Below are 22,118 nucleotides of genomic sequence, written 5' to 3'. Positions count from 1 at the left end.
CGTCCCTCGACGGAGGGGTTCTGTCATGTTTGGATCTGTTTTCCTTCTGTGTCTTCCTTGTCTTGTTAAGTGTGATCTTGCCCCAGGTGTGTCTTGTTGTGTCGTTAGTGTCTGTGTATTTAGTCTGCTGTCTCCCCTCTGTCTGTGTCGGTTCATTGTTTTTCCCCATGTCATGCTGCCCGTTTTTTGCCTTGTATTTTCCCCATGTCAGGCTGTTTGTTTTTGCCTAGTTGTTCCCCCATGTTTTGGTTCATGTTTTGGTTCATCTTCTAATTTGGAAGATCACCTTTTGTTTGTAAGTAATTAAAATCCCTTTTTTTGATTGAACCTCTGCCTCCTTGCCCTGTCTTCCCGCATTTGGGTCCTCAAGCTCCCCCATCCTGACAAAACCTTGGCAGAGTCCAACCCTCATTGGAAATGAATTCGACTTAGTGCCGGCAATGCAGACCAGACTCTGACATCGGTCGTACAGGGATTGAACAGCCCATATCAGGGGGCTCTGTACCCCGTACTGCCGAAGCACCCCCCACAGGACTTCCCGAGGGACACTGTCAAACGCCTTCTCCAAGTCCACAAAGCACATGTGGACTGGTTGGGCGAACTCCCGTGCACCCTCGAGGATCCTGCCAATGTGCCAATGTAGAGATGGTCCACTGTTCAACGGCCGGGACAAAAACCACACTGCTCCTCCTCAATCCGAGATTCGACTTCCCAATGGACCCTCCTCTCCAGCACCCCTGAATAGACCTTACCAGGGAGGCTGAGAAGTGTGATCACTCTATAGTTGGAACACACTTAAAAAGTGGGACCACCACCCCGGTCTGCCAATCCAGAGGCACTGTCCCCGATGTCCATACGATGTTGTAGATGCGTGCCAACCACGACAGCCCCACAACATCCAGAGCCTTTAGGAACTCCGGTAGGATCTCATCCACCCTCAGGGCCTTGCCACCGAGGAGCTTTCCAACCACCTCAGTGACTTCGACCCCAGAGATAGGGGAGCCCATCTCAGAGTCCCCAGACCCTGCTTCCTTAAAAGAAGATGGTAGAATTGAGGTCTTCGAAGTATTCTCCCCACCAATTCAGGACGTCCCAAGTCGAGGTCAGCAGCACCCCATCTCCACTATACACAGTGTTAACTCTTTTACTGCCAAAGACGTTAAATGACGTTCTGCAAAAACCTACGGAGGAGCGCCAAAGACGTTAAAAGACGTCCTCCCATTTTTTTTTTTTTTTTTTGAAACGGGTGCTGGGAAGGCTTGCGGAGCTCTCCTGAAAGTTTTAAGCAGGTCTCGTGAGCCTAATGACTATTTTTGGCCCCTAGAGGGCAGCGATGACTCTCTTTTGACAAGATCGGGTGGGCGTCAGTAGAGGCGGAGCTAGAGCGTTGAGCAGGAGATCAGAATGGAAAACAAAGGAAAAATGGCGGCCGGTCGCGAGGAGCTAACGCCAGAGCCGTTTTTTTCAAAGACCAAAAGCATCGCTAAAAGAGCACATTGTTGATGACGATGATCATCATCGATGATGAAGATGATGGTGACTACGTGGTTGGAAAGCATTGACGCGGCAGTAGAAGACGTTAGATGGAGCTAGATGGAGGAGAGAACGGGCAATGGCGAGCGTTTGCAAGCAGCTCTACACTTACAAGACAAAAGGCATCGACCAACGCTAAAAGAGTACATTGATGACGATGATGATGAAGGTGAATCCGAGCTTGACGGCGAAATTGGAACCGCTGATGCGGCGGCTATGACGGTGTCGTAACGCGGAGCGCAACCGAGCACGCACAGGCGGACGTTCGATCGGACGACGGAGAGTGCCCCGAGTCCAATGCATATTCATCGGAGGAAGTGTGTACAGTCTGCTACTTGCTTTTTATTCCCCGGAAAAAAAGGCCGTCAAGAAAGTGTAACGTTTGCACGCAAAACGGACCAATGCGAAAGTGAAAGTAAACTGTGTGCGAGTCCTGGCGTCTCCTTGTACGCAGGAGAGCGTTACAAAAAGAAAAACTGTATTTGAAACATCCACATAATTGTAAGTAGTACCACAGTTGCACACATTTGTAAATAGTTTGCGAAATTGTTTTGTCAAATTGTTACACTGTTGAATGGAAATGAACGCATTTTGCAATCAAAAAACACTCTTTCATTGTTGGTGAAAGCGTTTTACAGAAGTAAAGCACTATTTAGGTGTTTGTGGCATCATTCATGGACAAAAAGAAGTGTACAATTCACTAGAGTGCATGAAATAACATCGTTTCACAAAAAGCTCTTTTTCTCCGTTTTTTGTTTCAAAACAGAGAATTTCGGTGAAAGTAACCATTTTCTATTGTTGATTACTGAAGAACGGAATAAGGTAGAAACAAACTTTTTTTTTCTGATGAAAGATGAGAGTCCAATCTTTCATTCGGTCATTTTGTGTGTTTCCATAGTCCAAACACAACGTTTTCTGTGGACCTTGAAAGATCACTCAAAATGCTTAAATCGGCTGGCACTGGCGACAACCCGTTTTTGAAAACGTCTGGCAGTCAAAGAGTTAATGGTGCACTGCTTTTCTCTCCTGAGACGCCGGATGGTGGACCAGAATTTCTTCAAACCAAGGCACGATTGCCGCCATGACAGGCACCAACCACCTTACGGCCACAGCTCCGATCAGCCGCCTCAACAATAGAGGCGAGAAATATTGTCCACTCGGACTCAATGTCTCAAAGTTCTGCCGGAGGTGGGTATTGAAACTCTTTCTGACAGGGGATTCTGCCAGACGTTCCCAGCAGACCCTCACAATGCGTTCCTCCCAATCACGCCCCTCCAGGTCTCACTGTCATTGCCCACGTGGGCGTTGATGTCAAGAACGAGGGAGTCCTCAGAGGGAGCGCTCTCCAGCACACCCTCCAAGGACTCCAGAATGCGTGGATACTCTGAGCTGCTGTTCGGTACATAAGCACAAACAACAGTCAGGACCCGTCCCCCCACCCGAAGGCGGAGGGCGGCTACCCTCTCATCCACTGGGGTAAACCCCAACATACAGGCGCCTAGCCAGGGGGCAATAAGTTTGCCCACACCTGCTGCGCCTCTCACCGTGGGCAACTCCAGAGGGAAAGAGAGTCCAGCCCCTCTTGAGAGGATTGGTACCAGAACCCAAGCTGTGTGTGAAGGCGAGTCCGACTATATCTAGTCGGAACTTCGCTGCCTCGCACACCAGCTCAGGCTCCTTCCCTGCCAGACAGGTGACATTCCATGTCCCCTTCAGTAGCCGGGGGTCAGACCGCCAAGGCCCCCGTATTTGGCTGCCACCCAGCTCACTGCGCACCCGGCCTCTTTGGCCCCTCCCACAGGTGGTGAGCCCATGGGAAGGGGGACCCACGTTGCCTTTTCGGGCTGTGCCCGGCCGGGCCCCATGGGTATTGGCCCGGCCACCAGATGCTCGCCTTTGAGCCCCGCCTCCAGGCCTGGCTCCAGAGGGGGGCCCCGGTGACCCGTGTCCGGGCAACGGAAACCGCGATCCAAAATTAACATTCATCATGGGTCTTTTGAGCCATGCTTTGTCTGGTCCTTCACCTCAGACCTGTTTGCCATGGGTGACCCTACCAGGGGCATGAAGCCCCAGACAACATAGCTCCTAGGCTCATTGGGACACGCAAATCCCTCCAACACGATAAAGTGATGACTTGTTTTTTAATAGTTTTTTTCCCCCTTCTTTTACTACCAAATGTTCTTAACTAAACAGTGTTAATTAAAGTGTGTGTGTGTGTGTGTGTGTGTGTGTGTACGTGCGTGCGTGCGTGTTTAATTTGCACCAAGGCAGCCAGCCAGTATCTGGCGCGTCACGAACAGAGTTTAACTCTTAAAAAAGCACAGCCTACGTACGTATATGTTACGTAACAAAACAGATTCACAAAGACAAAACCTTCCGTCAACGAAGCTCAAGCTGCTGAGAAGCAGTAAGCAGCATAGACACTCTCTGCCTGAGCTCTCTAGTGTAGGAGAGAGGTGAATGGGCAGAGCGTGCTGTGTGTGACTGACTGGCCACCATGTCACAGAGAAAAGAGAGAGAAAAAGAAGCAGCCTGCAGCAGTGAGAGAGGAGCGCTGGAGCACGGAAACGGATAATAAAGAATTATATCCGGCTTATGTTCATATCTGGAAAAAATGAATTATCCGTACCGGATACTCGTGTTGTACGGATATCCGGCTCAATTTCTAAATTTTTTGAAGGGGGTGTAGTGTACTCATATATGCTGAGCACTGTATATATGATTAAAAAAATAATAATAAAGCAAGCTGCAGTGCTTGTAGTCCCATTCCAACTCTCTCTGGTAAGAAACTAATTTGTTATTTGAACATTTGTCTTCATTTTATTCATTAAGTGGTGCTACTGTAATGGAATGTATGTTCAAACAGATGATCAGCTCCATTATAACAATTAACAGGTTAGGCTATATTTTGGGGAAATAAATTGATAGATAGAACCTTGAATCTGAAAAATGTGGGAATCCATGTTCGGATCTTGAGAGTCGGTGATACATTGCATCAATTAACTTACTACTACTACACCCTTACAAATTTAGTTTCAAACATCTTTTTTAAATAATAAACTGTATAATATCGTACCTTTTCTTTCTGTTCCATGCAACTGATAGGAAATGGCAAGTGCAACTGTGGAAAATGTGAATGCTACCCAGGATTTGATGGCTCAGCATGTCAATGCATAGTATCAGAGGAGGAGTGTCGTACTCCGAATAATACCATCTGTTATGGTAGAGGGGATTGTAAGTGTAACCGTTGTGAGTGTATAAAAGGATACCAACGTCCACATTGCCAGGATTGTCTTGGTTGCCCTGACACCTGCCAAATCAAATTGTATGTACTGTAATCGTTGAGCAATGTCAACTTAAATGACTTGACTCAAACTTAAATAGACTGTCATATTTTCTCCCCACCTTTTTTCCAGGAATTGCATTGAATGCCTTGGCTTTGAATCTGGTCCTTTAAAAAAAAACTGCAGTATGGCTTGCAGAGAGAGAATTTTGCATGAAATGGTGGATCAGTTCACTTTTTCTAGCCCGCTGTGCCGGCAAAGGGACACGAATGGCTGTTGGATCAAATTCAAGCTGGATCAACAGTTTGGAGAGGATAAGTACATTGCTGAAATTATGCAACAGAGAGGTAAGATTATTTACCATGTAAATCCAAAACCACACTTTTATGTAGACCTCTACGCAGTGCTGTAAAACGTTCTGGTCAACTGTAAGTAGGAAGTTTTGCCTCTACTCAAACTACACAGTAAATTTTGTAGAGTAAATTTGACTCTTATTTAGATAGGGACTAAATAGACTCAGTTGTGGAGTAGGCTGAGATTTACACTATGAAGAGAGTAAAATAAAGAATTGAAAAAAGTCACTAAAGGGTTGAGGAACGAATTCACGTCCTTCAACTTGGGAAACTGCCACACTACCATCTGAGCTATGCCCCTCCTACTGTTTGTTTATCTCCAAGAGACCTAAGACATTGTTTTTGGTCTCTTGGAGTTAGGAAGATTTCAGCTGACACGAGTGCTATACTAACATACAGCAGTAGCTGCATGGCTCAGGAAGTAGATCGGCTGTCTCCCAAGCTGAAGGTTTTGAGTTTGTTCCTCCACCTTTGAGTCACTTTCACTTTTTATTTTTTCCAATTCTTTATTTTACTCTCTTCATAGTGGCAATATTACTCTAAATATGAGTCTATTTGGTGCCACTCTAAACAGAGTCAAAATTACTCTACAGCTGGGTTCACCAATTTCGGTCCTTGAGGTCCGGAGTCCTGCAGGTTTGAGATGTTTCCACCCACTAGCACACCTGATCTATATAATCAGCTCATCAATCAGCATGCCAGATGACAATCCTGATCTTTGGTATTATGTGTTGGTAGTTGGAAACATCTAAAACCTGCGGGACTCTGGACCTCGAGGACCAGAATTGGTGAACCCTGCTCTACAGAATTTACTGTGTAGTACACATTCATTAACTTGAATCTTCTGTAAAGGTAGGTATTGCACCTAGGTTCACTCATACTGACAATGCCAAGTACAGTGATACCTCGGCTGACGAACGCTTCAGCTCCCGAACTTTTCGCCTCACGAACATTAAAATCGCGAGCATATAGTCTCAGCTGACGAACTAGTTTTCGGCGGACAAACCAAATCATGAGAAATCACGAGAAGCTGACGCACGCTCACGGCGTCCCAGTTCGTCACCCCCTTTCTTTGAGTGCGGACGTGGTTTGTGTTCGGTAGACATTTTGGACCATTTTGGAGTGTACTTTTGCTATCATGGGACCGAAAAAGACCCCACCACAGGCTAGTGGTAGGCCTAAGAAGACATTAAAGAAAATTACGATCGAGCAGAAGAAGGAGATAATTGAAAAACACGAACGAGGTGTGCGTTTGTGTGACTTAGCGTCCCAGTACCAGTACGCTAAGTCTACCATTGCTACCATCCTTAGGAACAAGGAAGCTATTAAGGGTGCGTGTCTCAGGCAATAGAAGAGGTTGAAAAACTTCTGTTGATTTGGATTAATGAAAAGCATCTCGCAGGGGACAGTGTGAGTGAGGGTATTATCGCCGAGAAAGCACGGCAACTTCACTCGGATATCATCGAGAGGCAACCTGGAAGTTCGTCATCCATTGATGATTTCAAGGCTAGCCACGGATGGTTCGAGAACTTTAAGCGTCGTACAGGGATTCATTGTGTCATTCGTCATGGTGAGGCAGCCAGTTCTGACAATAAGGCTGCCGAAGCTTACAAGGAATCATTCCTCAAGATGGTGGAAGAAGAAGGCTACGTTCCTCATCAAGTGTTTAATGCTGATGAAACCGGCCTTTTTTGGAAAAAGATGCCTAACCGGACTTTCATTACACAGGAAGAGAAGTCCGTCCCTGGGCATAAGCCTATGAAAAATAGGCTAACCCTCCTGCTGTAATGCCAGTGGCGACTGTAAGATAAAACCGATGTTGGTTTATCACTCAGAAAACCCAAGGGCCTTCAAGAAAAACCAGGTGGTTAAATCCAAGCTTCCTGTAATGTGGAAGTCCAACACCAAAGCTTGGGTTACTCGTCTCCTGTTTATGGACTGGATGCATGATGTTTTCGCTCCTTCAGCGAGGAAATATCTCAAGGAGAAAGGACTCCTCCCTGTCAAGTGTCTTCTTCTCCTTGACAATGCCCCAGCGCATCCACCAAGTTTGAAGGAGGAACTTCAAGGTGATCTTGAATTCATCAAGGTCCAATTCCTCCCTCCCAACACAACCCCCCTCCTGCAGCCCATGGACCAGCAAGTGATCGCAAGCTTTAAGAAGCTTTACACTAAGGCTTTATTTACTCGGTGCTTTCGCATGACCAATGACACCGACCTATCCCTTAGGGATTATTGGAAGGACCATTTCAATGTGTATCATTGTGTTCAACTGAAAGGCTTGGCATGATGTTACCTTTCGAACCTTGAAAGCAGCATGGAAGAAGTTGTGGCCCGCATGCATCCTTGAGAGGGACTTTGAAGGATTTGATCCTCAAGACTGTTGTTGTGAACAACATTGTTTCCATGGGACAGAACATGGGACTCCAAGTGGATGCAGATGACGTCGAGGAGCTTGTTGCTGGCCATAATGAGGTCCTCAACACAGAAGATTTGATTTGCCTTCAAGAGGACAAGCAGAAGGAAGTCATTCAGGAGTTGTCATGTGAGGACGACGAGGAGGAGGAGATGGCTGCAGCATCAAGTGAGAGCATCAAAACCATGTTGACTAAGTGGAGTGATGTGCAGGCTTTTATCGAACAGTACCATTCAGAAAAGACTGTGGCTATGAGAATCATCAACATGATGAATGATAATGTGATGCCTCAGTTTCGGAAGACCTTGCAACTCAGAAAGCAACAGGTGTCAATTAAGAGGTTTTTAGTCAGCTCAAAGGATAAAGAGTCTCCTAAGAAACAAAGAAGAGAAGCCACACCAGAGGTTGAGTGAAGAAGGTGACTCTCCTTCCAAACAGTAACTCCCTCCCTCCCTCCCTCCCTCCTCCTCCCACTCCATTCCATCAAGCCATCAACTACTGTACCATCACAAAGGCAAATAAAATGACTTTATTATACAGTACAGTGTATTTCTTTAATTACAATACAATAGTACATTTATTATACATAAAATCAGGTATATTTTGTGTAGTTTTAAGGCTTATTTAGTAGAAAATTATGTTTTATGGGGACCTGGGAACGGATTATTCTCATTTTAATGGTTTCCTATGGGAAATAAATGTTTGGAAGACAAACTTTTTGCCTCACACACACTTCCTGGGAACCAATTAAGTTCGTGAGCTGAGGTATCACTGTATAGCTTAAATGGATGGTTGTCCTCTAGCAAGTAGCAATTCCCCCCAAAAATGTACAAAACACCTATTCAAATTAAGTTGGGACATTGTGTAAAATGCGTTGTGGAGGCCATGGGGTGCCAGTCGTCCAGTAACGAAGGTCCATTGTTCGATTCCCACTCTCTCTCAGTCATGTGTCGTCGTGTCCTTGGGCAAAACACTTCATACACATTGCCTCCAGTGCCTTTCTCACTGGTGTGCTTATGGTGCGATGTTTGGTGGTGGTCGGAGGACAAGAAAAAGTCCTACAACAACAACGACCAGATTGGTCGTTTTACCATGTACCTAAATACAACCAAGTGTTACACATTGTAGTTTAGCGACAGAGGTGGCAAATCCAGGTCCAGAAAGTAAAAACCCTGCCACAGTTTGACTTTAGCCCTAGGTGCTAGCTAGCTCCCATGGTGCTCGTTTACCTGCTATGGAGCTAGCTAGCTAGCATCAGGGCCTAAAGCCAAACTGTGGCAGGGTTTTTACTTTCTGGACTTGGATTTGCCACCTCTGTTTAGCGACCTCTATCGGCCATGTTAAATAGTGAAAAAATACAAAACAGACTCAAACTCGAATCGTCTGCTCAAACATTCGTTTGACGTCTTGCAATGTGACTATCGCGCACATCGCAATCGCAATGTTTTTCTCTTCTTTTTTTAATTTAATTTTTTTAGAACAAGCAAACGTTTGTTTTGCTTCATTAAGCAGCACTCTATGCTCTGCACAGCCTGCCTCGCTCTCCCCCCTCCCTCCTGCTAATCAGTCACCGGCCCCTCCCCCTTCTACTCTCACAGCGTCTGCTCTGAAAACACATGCGACATGCAGGAGACAGTGGTAGAAGTCACGGCGGTAGAAGCGGCAGTGGATTTAGTTCCCAAAAGAAAGTCAACATCCGAAATATGGAAGTATTTTGGCTATAAAAAAAAAAGAAGACAAAAAAACATTCTCTGCTGACAGTGCCTCGCTGTTGTTGCCGCAACACGAGGTAATACAACAAACCTGTCCGACCATTTGAATCGCCATCACAAGCCCCTGTATGACCAGTTCAAACTAAGAAGTGTGACCCGAGGTGAAACTTCATTTACTTAAAAAACAATTACAGACACCTTTGCCAACATAATACCTTATAATAAGAAGTCCAACCAGCACCGACAAATCATGGTTGTAATAACTTTTCACCTGGCGTAATAAGACATGGAGCCATTCAACACCGTAACTAAAGAGGGGTTTTAAAAAAAATTATCCACATGCTCGACAAGCGGTATGAAATGCCATCAGACAGACAATGCTGCAAACAGGGTGAGTGCAGCTGCCTTAAACGAGTGGACCGGTGTTGGGTCTGATATTACAGATCCCCTTAGTTACCGACCGTGCACAAAGGAAAAACGAGGCAGAGGCTGTGCTTTGTTTCAATGCAACCGCGGCTGGGGAGAGAAGGGGAGACGTGAGACGTTGACTCACGCTCGGCTCCGTCCGACTTCCTCTCCTCCCCCGGCCACAAGTCGCTTTTATTACAGTTAAGTTTCAGTTTCGTTTCATATAAACATGGTTAAGTTTCTGTTTTCATATGTCATGGAAAAACACAGAACAGTTTGAGCAAGTTGAGCCGCGCCTTAGGCGCCGCCTCTAAACGACAGTTGATAATATAAAAACATAAAAATATATACAGGATATTCTTTAAAATACACATAATGTTAAGACTACTGTTTTAAGCAACTTCACAACCGGGCACAGGCTGCATCTTGCAGTTGGTAAGTTAATATCTGTCAATGGTTAATATACTACTACTACTATTGTTAAAATGTCTCATTTATGGTCCAAACAAATCCCATTACATTTAAGATAATACTTATCGCCTAAAAAGTAACTTGTTTTTAGACAATTTGCATCTTTAATGCCAATGGTAATTTAATTAGAAATAAGAAAAATATTTGTGGTAAGATGTAGAGTTTTTGCATTAGAGTAGTTCACCTCCAAAGTGACTTTTTTCTATTTATTTGACTTTTTTCTATTGATTACTCATGCCATGGAGATTTGAGTACAGTACGATTATTCTTTTTTTTGTATTTGTCACAGTCCAAAGACGAAAATTTGATTTAAAAAAAAAAAAAAAAAAAACAATGGAGACCAAATGCAATGCACATTTGATATATGAATACAATGGTGTCATGGTGAGTTAAACAAATTCTTACCAAACAGCTATTCAAGTCATCTGGTTAAAATTTTTCTATTTTTAATATTGCAATATATAACGCAATATATGGCAGACCCCCCAAAAATCGCAATGTCAGTTTTTTTTTTTTAACGTCTATCTTACTGAGCTAACATTCCAGTAATGATCTTAGTGTTTATTTTTAGTGTTGACATGTATGTCAATTCGCCGTCAGACTAGTGGTTGGGGTTAGGATGAGGCTTTCAGTGAAGTTGTACGGTACACGTTACGTCTTTCCATGGGACACTAATGGTTGAGATTAGGAAAAGGCACAGTGAGGTTGGACACCATTACAAAACATGTAGTCAACACTAAGAAAACATGTTATCAACAATAAAGCAATAAATGGACAAATAGCTCAATCAGATGAACACTCATCTTCCGACCAGACGGGCCGGGTTCGAGACGCACTTTTGGATTTTTGCATTATTCAACATGGCAGATAGAGGTTGCTAAATTAAAATATGTAACACTTGGTCGTAATATGGCACCTTTTCAAAACGACCTATGTGGCCGTATTTATTGGAGGACTGTCTCCAGCTGTGGCTACCTATATAGTTTACCGCCACCAGAGTGTGAATGTGTGAGTGCTTGAATAATGTATCCATTCTGAAGTGTCTGAGTATCCCAAAAAGCGCTTTATAAATCTGATGCATTATTATTATTATTATTATTAATTGCAAATTATTTTCAACCTATATTCAATCAAATACACTACCAAGAGAAAATATATAATGTTCTTTTTTTTTTTTTGGGAGATCTCAGTATTGATCATTTGAAATGTCATCATCATTGTTCTCCCTTTTTTTTTTTTTTTGTATGTGTGTTTGTGCGTGCGTGCGTGCGTGCGTGCGTGCGTGCGTGCGTGAGAAAGAAAAAAAAATTAATAAATAAGAATTCCCATACCGTTCACCTAAACCGAACACTTCAAAATCCAGCCAGAGTCGTGGGGCCGCCAGGAGACCCGAAGGGGGACCAAAGAAAAGAAAGAAGAGCGAAGCCCAGCACCGACCAGACACCACCCACCGGGCCACTAACCTTCACCAACCCCAGAGACATCTAAACTCCAACAAATCAGGGAAACCTCAAGGGCCCAAAGGAGAAACTGAGGAAAGGTAGAAAGGACAGACGAAGCAGAGTGAGATCCACAGACACCAGCCTCCACCGAATCAATGACCTGAGGGAGAAACAAATTGTGTCTGAGTCTCGATAGATGCTGGTGTGGTGGATCTAGCATGCATGAAAATCTCCACCAAAGAGGGGAGCCGTCGACCCCCGCCAGGACAGAGCAAGCGCAACACCTCAGGGCCCCCCAGGCCGCGGCCGCGCCAAAGGACGACCCCCGGGCCCCGCAGGGGCCACCGGCCGGAGAGCAAACCCCGGAGCAGGAGCGCCCCCCACCCCAACGCGGCCCGCGCCCCCAACCCAACGCAGCAGGACGGGGCACTGCAGGCCCACCAGGCACCCCACCGGCCCACAACCCCCGCTCCCCCCACGACCGCCCCGCCCCCGCCACCCGCTCCAACCCAGCCCCAACCGCCCCCAGGTCCCCAAATCCCCAGACACCCTCCCCACCCCAGCACCCCCCACCCCGGCACCCCCACCACCACCCCCCCACCAACCAAGCCGCCCCCGCCCCCCGCCCCCAACCAACCGACAGCCCCCCAGACCCCGACCCCAGGGACACACCGCACCCAGGCATCCGCGCCGAAGAGGGGGCCGGGCAGCGGAGCGGAGAGGGCACCCGCGCCCACCCCACCACGCGGAGGGACGGAACACCAGGGGCAGAAGGGGAGATGGGGGCACCGGAGGACGGGCGGCATCCCCGAACCCCAGGCCCAGCGGGGAGAGGCCCCGGTCGTCACCCCAACGATCTAAGTGAAAAACTAACCCTGTTACTAAGTTCGCCAGCTCGCCGACTGGCGAACTCTACCCCTAAACCGTGAGTGTGACCCCACCCAGTGTATATACATAAGTGTGTGTGTGTGGTGCATTAAAATTGGGGGCAGGTGAACCGGAGCAGAGGGAAATGATATCCCCCCCTGCTCCGATCCACCCGCCCCTCAGGCATGTCAATGAGCGTATGTGGTGCATTAAAATGGGGGGGGGGGGGGGTGACACGGACAGGCGACCGCAGCACTGCTCCATACTGCGGCCTGCCCCAACCGATGCCCCCCCCCCCCCCCCAGTTGTGTGGTGCATTAAAATTTGGAGGGGAGCTGCAGGGCGGAGACGGTGTCTCCACCCCACCCCACTCCCCCCCAAAGTGTGTTATGTGCCCTAAAATGTATTGTGCAAAACTAGTGCAGTGAGTTAAGAGGAGCGACCAGCTGGGGCCCCCCCAACCGGGCGGGGGGGGGGGGGAGGCGCACCCGCCCACCAAAACCCCCACCCACCCCACCGGGACCCCGGCGGGGCTCGCCCCCCGGACACCGGGGCCCGCCCGAAGTGCCCGGAGGCCCACCGGAGCGGGGCGGGCACAACACCAACCCCGCCCACCCCCCCGCCCCCGGAGCGCCGAGACCCGGGCCACGGATGGAACCCCCGGCCTAGGGGAGGGGGAGGGGACGGGGGAAGGAGACGACAGGAAGGGCAGGAGGCAGCGGCAGGGCCGCAGAGAGAGGGGGAGAGGAGGAGGAAGGGCGACGAGGGAGAAGGGACAGGGAGGCGGAGGACGGGCGGGGAGAGGTGAAGAGGGAGAGGAAGCAAGGGGGAGGAAGGGGGAGGGGAGAGGGAACCACGGGGCACCCCGGCGGCCCATAGGCCCCGACCCGCGTCGCCGGACCCAGAGCGACGGACCGCGCCGGGGCGGCACCGCCCCGGACACCAGGGAGAGCCCCGCAACACAGCACCCCCCACGAGACCCAGGGAACGACCAAGACGCAGCCGCCACCCAGCAGCCAACAGAGGGGCAGACCCGCCCACGCCCAGCCAGGGGGGACAGCACCTGTAGAGTTAGTCCCCTGGCATGCAGTGAATCCGATTAGCCCTTAGTGCCCATTGGAGGTGAATCTGCTCGATCCTGTTGGCAGCAACTGGGTTCCTGACTATAAAAACACAACCATTAGTTACAAACTGCCAAATGCAGAGACATCAATGTAAGTTATCAGATAAATATTATAATTTATATTATTATAAATATATAATGTTCTAACTCAGGCTTATTTAATTAGCGGCCCGCGAGCCACATGTGGCCCAGAACCAACCCCCGAGTGGCCCAGCTTGCTTGAATTGAATTGCATTCAAAAGATGCAGAGGGTGTCTTGGTTGGCAAGATTTCAGCAATTCCTATGGTATTTGACACCATGAATGCAACATCCCTTGTAGCTTAGCAAAATTCTATCCACATTATACAGACCGTTGTTTTGAAGCGTGGCTAGTGGTGCTAACAGGAATAGTTCCAAAACACTGGGAGGGAGGGAAGTCTTTTGTGTTGGGGTCTTTTAGAAATTAAGACTGCTGTCTTGAGTTACCGAAGAGCCTCCTTTATTAACAGGTTGAACAACAAATATTTTGTGTGTGTGTGTTTCCTAATGTAACTATGAGCTCACAGACCTAGTCTGTCCTCTAGTGGTTAAACATGTAATACTATGGATTACACCACATCCCTTACTAAAATTATGCTGACCCTTCTTAGCTGTAAACATCCATCAATCCATACATTTTTTTAACTGCTTATTCCTCACAAGGGGCGCGGGGGTGCTGGAGCCTATTCCAATTGGCCACAGATAGTAGGCAGCGTACACTCCAAACTGGTTGCCAGCCAATTGCAGGGCACACATAGACAAACAACCATCTACACTCACAAGGTGGGTTTCCATCCACCCCTTTTTATTAGAATTTTAAAGAAATGCGAAAATAAAACTGAGTGGAAGTGCTAGAAATTCGAAAAAGGCCCAAAATTCGCAAAAGACGTTTGGAGGGGATGGATTTTGCAGCGTATCGAATAAAGGAAAATGCGAATTTTGGCTATGGCAACAGGTTTTGCGAATAAACGCTGACAAGATCGTATACACGTTGCACGTTTTGATAGCAATAGCGGACGGAAAAGTAAGGTATGTTTGGGGGGATGACGAAACTGAAGTAAAGTACAAATACTTACAAATACGTTTTGTGGCATGGTGGTACTATTTTTTAACAAGTAAAAAACAAAAGAACAAATGTGAATGGTATGTGCTGCTTTGAAGACCCTCTTTTCAATATTAGATTTGGCAGAGGCATCTTTTGTTGAACTACAGTGTAGCGATTATTTGGGTTGCCGTAATGGCAAACGAGAAATTTAGACGGTACTAAAGGGAGTTGTAATTTCCCCAGCAACCTCTGGGGGCACGCTTGTTTGTAGGAGCAAAGTAAACGATAAAAATCCTATCAAGTATTCATAATCTGAAGTTGCTACTATAGTTAATTATGGAGTTCTTTGCTTGAATAAGAGAATTTCTAATCCACTCAGAAAACACAAATGATTTGGCAGAAATGGAATCTCTAGACAACAAATTTATCTAGTTAACACACATATATTAGTCACAGCCTAACATATTAATGAAACGGAATTATAATGCGAATCAAAGATAAAAAGAAAACATGCAACCTAATGAACTAAGATAAGAAAGTAATGAAAAAGGTGTATGGGAAAAAGAAATGGAAGCGTTAGCATTTTAGATTTTTTTTAAAATCAGAATTGACAAGCCAGATTCTTCATTGATCATTCTGAACACATTTCAAACATTACCGCGATCATAAAGTTATTGAATCCGCTAAGCTTCCTAATTAGCTAAACTTAGATGGGTGCAGAAGTTACACACATCATTTATTTGAGATAGTGTTGTCAGAAGGATTCTTACTTTTTTCGTGTTCAAGATGTTGATTATCAAAACATACAATGAGATCTGTGAAATCAGATATTTCCTCAAGGATTTATTATCACAAGCTTGTGGACAGATAAAATGCAGCCTTACGGCTCCAACTCGTTCCTTATCTGTGACGCCCCTCCCTCTGCTCGTCCCTAATATTCTTTTGTCCTTCCAAATCCCTCCCAGATAGTCACATGGTACACAGAAAGTCAGATAAGAGAGTTGAGTTGTTTTTTCAGAAGAGACAGACCTCGTGGAGTGGGAACAAAGGGATCTAATTAACACATTCGCCCTGCGCCCACCATTTCAGGAATGTGAAAAGAGAACGCCCCCCCCCGACAACATTTGAATTCTCACACAGAACTATACTAAGTAAATCAAAGCAATTATGTCCAATTCTAAATAGTTATAACTAAATCAAAACAGTTATAATTAAATTGAAACAGAAGATGCACTTCAATAGACATACAGGTTGTATACAAAGATAAAAAACAGAAGTCATTTGATGTCAGTCAAGTACATAGAGTCCGTTCATGTCCAGAATTATGTAGACTTCAGATTAATTACAAGCGGCAGGATTCTTGAGGATAATACCGATAGTGAGCGCTGGAGGGCACTGTGGTGCCGTATAACTTCCGAGGGCCGTTGTTTCCAAAAAACACATAGCTGATTCCTGTAGATAGACTAGACCATAAAAGTGGTCTGGGGACTGATAAGCAGTCCTATCGCTAGTCTGCTTGCTGAACAGGATTTTAGATCTCGGTAGGCGCTGAGGTATGCGTTTCCTGTGGGTTGTAAAAATGAAAATTCAGTCCCTTTCGGGAGTCAAATAGTTTTTCCTTTTTGAACTATTTCTGGTTGGTTTGAGGAAACACAGGGATAATCCATCAAGGAACGCACACATTCCCCAGGGGGAAATGTTTAAAAAGGCAAAAAGGAGGAAAAATTAAGGGTTGACGGGCAATATTCATTACAACAGTTATAATTCTTTAATAAAAATATACAAGTTTCCCAGAGCTAGCTTCAGCGAGCTGTGGGTCGTGACCGAAAGAACAAGATCCCGGATACAAGCGGCCGAAATGAGTTTCCTCCGCAAGGTAGCCGGGCTCTCCCTTGGAGATAGGGTGAGAAGCTCGGTCATCCGGGAGGGACTCAGCGTCGAGCCGCTACTCCTCCACGTTGAGAGAAACCAGTTGAGGTGGCTCGGGCATCTGGTTCGGATGCCTCCTGGACGCCTCCCTGGGGAGGTGTTCCGGGCATGTCCTACCGGCGGGAGGCCCCGGAGACGACCCAGGACACGCTGGAGAGACTATGTCTCTCGGCTGGCCTGGGAACGCCTTGGGATCCCGTCGCATGAGCTGGCTGAAGTGGCTATGGAGAGGGAAGTCTGAGCTTCCCTGCTAAAGCTGCTGCCCCCGTGACCCGACCCCGGATAAGCGGAATTGAAGACGGAACGGAACGGATAGTTTCCTCCTATAAACATTATTAAGCATATAATTTATACATGTATTTAAGGCAAGTTGTAAAATGTCTGAAGTCCTCTTGTTTATGTTTAACAAATTTAAAACATCATAAATTTAAACTTAATTAATTTCCATTGCATCTTTAAACCAAGGGCACCATACAGATGCGTAAAAAATGTTGCAAGGGCTTTACTCGTGAAGTACATTTTAGAGCCTGTACTTTTTTACTTTTACTTGAGTAATTATTTGAACGAGTCCTGACCAAAGTCATTTTTTATGCTTGAAACTCAGCATTAAGGGTTGGAATTGGGGGGTTAGATCATCAAATGATTCCCGAGCGCGGCTCCTGCTACTACTCACCGCTCCCTCAGGGAATAGATCAAATGCGGAGAAAGAATTTCGCCCCACTTAGGTGGGTGTGACAATCAGTGGTCCTTTAACTTTTACTCAAGTACAAAATGTCGGTACTTTTCCCATCTATGTTTGGAATTAATTAAAGAAGCGAATATTAATGCAATTTTAGATGGAAATCATCAAAGAAACGCTACGGTTTATCAAGAATTACAAAAGCAATCTCACACGATGTCATCGCACAGCGCAGTCGCTTCCTGTTCTTCTTCTTCTTTTAAATTACTGGTGGATCACAGCTCTATGGTGTATACCTCCACCCAAAGCGTCCCCTTCGTTCAAGCCAAGCCCGAGTTTAGGTAAGTGATCTTTGTTTAGTTGTCTTAGTTCCCGCCCAGTCCTCCACATCACCATTAAGTTTCCCTTTGTCTCAGTCTGGCCCTCCCTCGTCGTCTCGTCATCTTTGTCACTGTCCTGTAGCTCATGTCACCTTGTAGTTCTCCACATTCCATCAAAGTTCTCCACGTTCTGCCAGCTACAGTCAGCCAGATCCCTCTCGCTTAGTCCACTCATGGCAGCCAGCCCCCTCGCGCTCAGTCCAGTCATGGCAGCCAGCCCCCACTCGCCCCGTCCAGTCATGGCAGCCAACCCTCACTCGCCCCGGTCCAGTCATGGCAGCCAGCCCCCACTCGTCCCGGTCCAGTCTTAGCAGCCAGTCTTCGTCCTCTCACCGGTCCCTACAAGTTTTAATAAAGCTTCTCACTTTGTTCACAATTCTTGTCTCCTCCAGTCTATGTCTCCCTGCATTTGGGTCCACCCTTTCCAACGCTCCCCTTATCATGACATTATGGACCTTTTAATAAAATAAAAAGAAAACGAGCAAATTTATTACATTATGGGCCATTATTACGTATAGGCTCTCATTAACTTATTTGCTTCTACAGACCCATCCAGGCTGTACCCCGCCTCTTGCCCAAGTCACCCATGACTGTAATGAGGATAGGCACTACAGAAAATGAAAATGTATAAAATCTGACAAAATGGGCTAATTGCTCTGGGATCCTTTCAAGACACTGTCTGTTGGCTAGCTTGCTATGACTTTAGCTACATGAACAATATACATTCTGCTTTCTTGTGCCTGCAAGTACTGATGGTGCATTACATTTTTAAACAATGTTATGTGTCTGTATTCCATTGATATGGCCTAAAAATAGCTTTCTTAATGCAATTGGATGCTCCCATTTACATGTATAACCTATTGTCATGTTTTGCTCCAGAGTGTCCTGAACCACCCAGTGTCGTGGCTATCATCGGCGGTTCCATTGCATCCGTGGCTCTCATTGGCATCTTGTTATTAATGCTGATTAAGTTGCTTATCTACATGAGGGATCTGAAAGAATTCAGGAAGTTTGAAAATGAAAAGAAGAAATCCAAATGGGCAGAGGTGAGACAAGTTTATTTTACGTTTTACATTACAATGGATGATTTATGAAATGATAGTTTCATATGATCTGCTAATGGATTGATGGATGGAAATAGCAACCAAAAAAACTTAAAATACACCATTAAGCACGAAAGTGAACAGAAGAGTCATCCTACCTTGTCATTGGTCCGCATATACAGTAAATTGTAATTATAACAGACAGAGATAATCTTCAATTTCGGGATCTCTTTCTTAATTGTTTTCTACTTTTAATTTAATTGACTACGTTCACACACTAAACCATTTTCAATGACGCGAGGGGCAAACTCGGGCGAGTAGCTGCACGCAGGGCCCCCCGCAGAGCAGACTGACATGCTTCCACTCGATCGTTCACTCACAGCGAGTCGGAAATGAAAAGTTATATGCGTCAGTGCCTTGTATGTAATGTAGGCTAATGTAATGCATTATAAATACAAATGTAATGTATTGTAAATACAAATTTAATGTTTTGATCGCTTGTCGTTGCTATCAATTTCATACGACGCCGTTACACGCTGCTTCAACGATGAGATGAGAAATTAAGTCTGCCGGCTCCGCAAATATCACTACACATTTTTTCACTATTTTTTGCTCCTTTAAGTGGGATGACTTGAACATAAAAATGAGCTATGAAATATGAAATTTGAAGATGAAAAATTATCGCGATGGTCCTCTAAAAAGTGTCACCATGACACCCCGCCCCAAAATGCACACAGGCTATATTGACTTGTAAATACAATAGTGTATTGTCCCTCGATCGTGTATTACTTGGGGTGGTGGGACAAAACAAAACAAACAAACAAAAACTGTTCACAACATTTTTATTTTCTTCATGTGACCAAAAGCATTTGTGATATAACATCCATGATAAGTTATCAATAAACCACTTTTTACAAGCCACATCAAATGGCAAATAACATTTTAATTGACACAAAATTATTAAATCAAATTTCCCACTCTGGTAATATGACCTCATTTAAGCAAGAAAATACCACAAGGAGCTACAATAAAATAACCAAACTTTGGCTGATGCCTCAGAAGATGAATTGTAAGCTGAATGTGATCTTCAAAGTTGAGGCTGATTTCATCTGTTGAGAGGTCAAACTTCCAAAACATTTAAAGGGTTCAAATCTGGGACGATGGCCACTGATGTATCCAAGGTTTTTGCATCAGTAGATGAACTGATGCGTTCAGTGAGAATCTGCACTGTACATAGTGATGAAAAGAAAGCAAATGTATTAAATGAGGTGTGCCCAAATTTTGGCCTGTACAGTCCGCACAGATTCGTGCATCTGGATTTTTTGGTGAGTGCGACGGTTTCTGGATTTGGACATGCCGTGTTTTAGTATGAAAGGCCACGCAAGTCTTCGTACAAGAGGCCCCTGTTCCTTATTCATACCTGAACGAGTCACATGGCACTATTTTTGAATTATTCTTATTATTTTTTTTACACTGTTATATAAACTGTGCACGGAACTACTTTTCACTCTCATGAAAAAATATAAAAATCTGCAGAAATGTGAGGGCTGTACTCACTTTAGTGAGATACTGTGAGTAAGTTACACACAATGGACTCTATTTTATTTATTTATTAATTACAGCGTCCACTTTTTAAGGAACTTGATAGCACTGGATTGTATTTTGGGGAATCAAGAGTTCAGTAGGCTGAATACAAATGCACACAATACTTATCAGCTTTATATTTGCTTAAAAATATGACAACCCTACATGATCTTTGTTGAACTTGACAATTATGTGCTACTTTAAAAAAGAATGGGCAAAAATGTCAATGTCTACATGTGCAAAGCTGGTAGAGAAATGCACAAAATATTGCAACTGTAATTGCAGAGAAAGGTGGCTCTACAAAGTATTGACTTATGGGGGCTGAATACTAATAAAATAATTAATCGTTTCCATTCCACTTCACAATTGTGCTGTACTTTTTGTTAGTTGACAATCTCATTGAAAACATTTAAGTCTGTGATTGTAAGGTCATAAAATCTGAAACAATTAAAGAGGTGTGTGACGAATGTGCGATTGTGCTGTTTTGTAAAGGTCAACCGCATTGTCTGTGAGCACCTGGCTTAACATGATCACTTCTCTGTTAACAGGCAGACAATCCACTTTTCCAGAATGCCACCACTACAGTGACCAATCCAACCTTTACTGGAGAATGAAAATGAGGAACAGCCTCCTCAAGCCAACTCAAGATGTGTTGCATCAAATTTAAGATTTTTTCCCCCTTACATAAAATATTAAATCTCTAGTGTCTGAACGGAAAGTTTTCCATTTTTAAATCAATAAATTTTGCCAAATTATGTATTTTGTTAATTTACAAAGGAAAGCCAGCTCAGTGTCTAGTGGTAGAGTATCTGTCCTGAGACTGGGAGGTCGTGGGTTCAATCCCCGGCCGGGTCATACCAAAGACTATAAAAAAAAAAAATGGGACCCATTGCCACCCTGCTTGACATTCAGCATTAACGGTTGGAATTGGGGGGCTAGATCACCATATGATTCCTGAGCGCGACTGCTGCTGTTCAACTGCTCCCTCAGGGCATGGGTCAAATGTGGAGAACGAACTTTGCCCCATTTAGGTGGGTGTGACAGTCAGTGAATCTTAATCTTAAATCAAATTGAGCAGTCGAATTTGCAATTTGCTATTTTAGAATTGTCTACAAATAATTTGACAAACACCAGTAAATATTTCTTCTTTATTATTTGAAATTGTTGTATCATTCTATCTATTTTGTATTTGGAATCATGTGTTGGAAAATATATTTGAATCAATACTTTTTAATTGCTAACTTAGCTGTGTTTATGTCATTTCTATTTTGTTCAACTAACTCATTCACGCCCAGCCATTCTTACTAATGCAACCCCCTTCGCTCTCGGCTGATTTTGACTGATTTTGCAAGGCCCACAGAATCAAATTAAAGGACAAATAATAACCGCAATTTATGTGTAAGGGTACTATTTTTGATCCAACAGCTCCTCAACATACACATTGACAGTATCCAAGTTTCTGGAGTAAACCAGCTTCCCACAGTTAACATTGAGTACATAAATGGACAATGGACTTGTTTTTGGACTTTTATAAAACATCATATAAAACACATTTAACAAAACAAATTGACTTTAGAACTGGTTGTCGTCAGTGCCTTTTTACATCTTGTCTTTGAGACAAATATACACAAATAAAAGTAAATTTCAAAAGGAAAGTGCTTGAATTCACAAAATAAAAAAAACTGATAATAAAGATGCACCCCCGACTTATACTTCAAACAATGTACGTACAAGTCTAAGCATGGGTGAAGTGTAGACACATCTTCTCAAACATATTAAAACAAATTGACTTCATCACTGTTTGTCTCTTACTACAAGTATATAAATAAA

General features: G+C 44.7%; 2 protein-coding genes across 8 annotated transcripts in view; one reads left to right on the top strand and one right to left on the bottom strand.

Annotated features, from left to right (window-relative positions):
* Positions 1-21,679, top strand: part of itgb2 (integrin, beta 2) — an 81,363-nt gene extending 59,684 nt beyond the window's left edge. For 4 of the 7 annotated variants that reach the window (XM_077580422.1, XM_077580423.1, XM_077580420.1 and 1 more), the window contains 4 exons: positions 4,639-4,858; positions 4,950-5,164; positions 18,541-18,707; positions 20,837-21,679. In XM_077580422.1, the coding sequence (XP_077436548.1) occupies positions 4,639-4,858; positions 4,950-5,164; positions 18,541-18,707; positions 20,837-20,902 (668 nt within the window). In that variant the 3' untranslated portion in view covers positions 20,903-21,679. Of the gene's footprint in view, positions 1-2,564; positions 2,722-4,638; positions 4,859-4,949; positions 5,165-11,540; positions 12,127-18,540; positions 18,708-20,836 lie in introns of those variants that run through there. The other 3 variants (XR_013295975.1, XM_077580421.1, XM_077580425.1) reach the window with 3 other exon arrangements.
* The window catches only part of LOC144060680 (uncharacterized), a 29,281-nt gene that overhangs the window by 4,046 nt on the left and 3,117 nt on the right, over positions 1-22,118 (bottom strand). The window lies entirely within an intron of this gene.

Source organism: Vanacampus margaritifer, chromosome 11 (genome assembly GCF_051991255.1).
Source record: "Vanacampus margaritifer isolate UIUO_Vmar chromosome 11, RoL_Vmar_1.0, whole genome shotgun sequence".
Taxonomy (NCBI): Eukaryota; Metazoa; Chordata; class Actinopteri; order Syngnathiformes; family Syngnathidae; genus Vanacampus; species Vanacampus margaritifer.
Note: the sequence above shows the minus strand (reverse complement) of the source record. Positions and strands in the feature narration are given on the sequence as shown.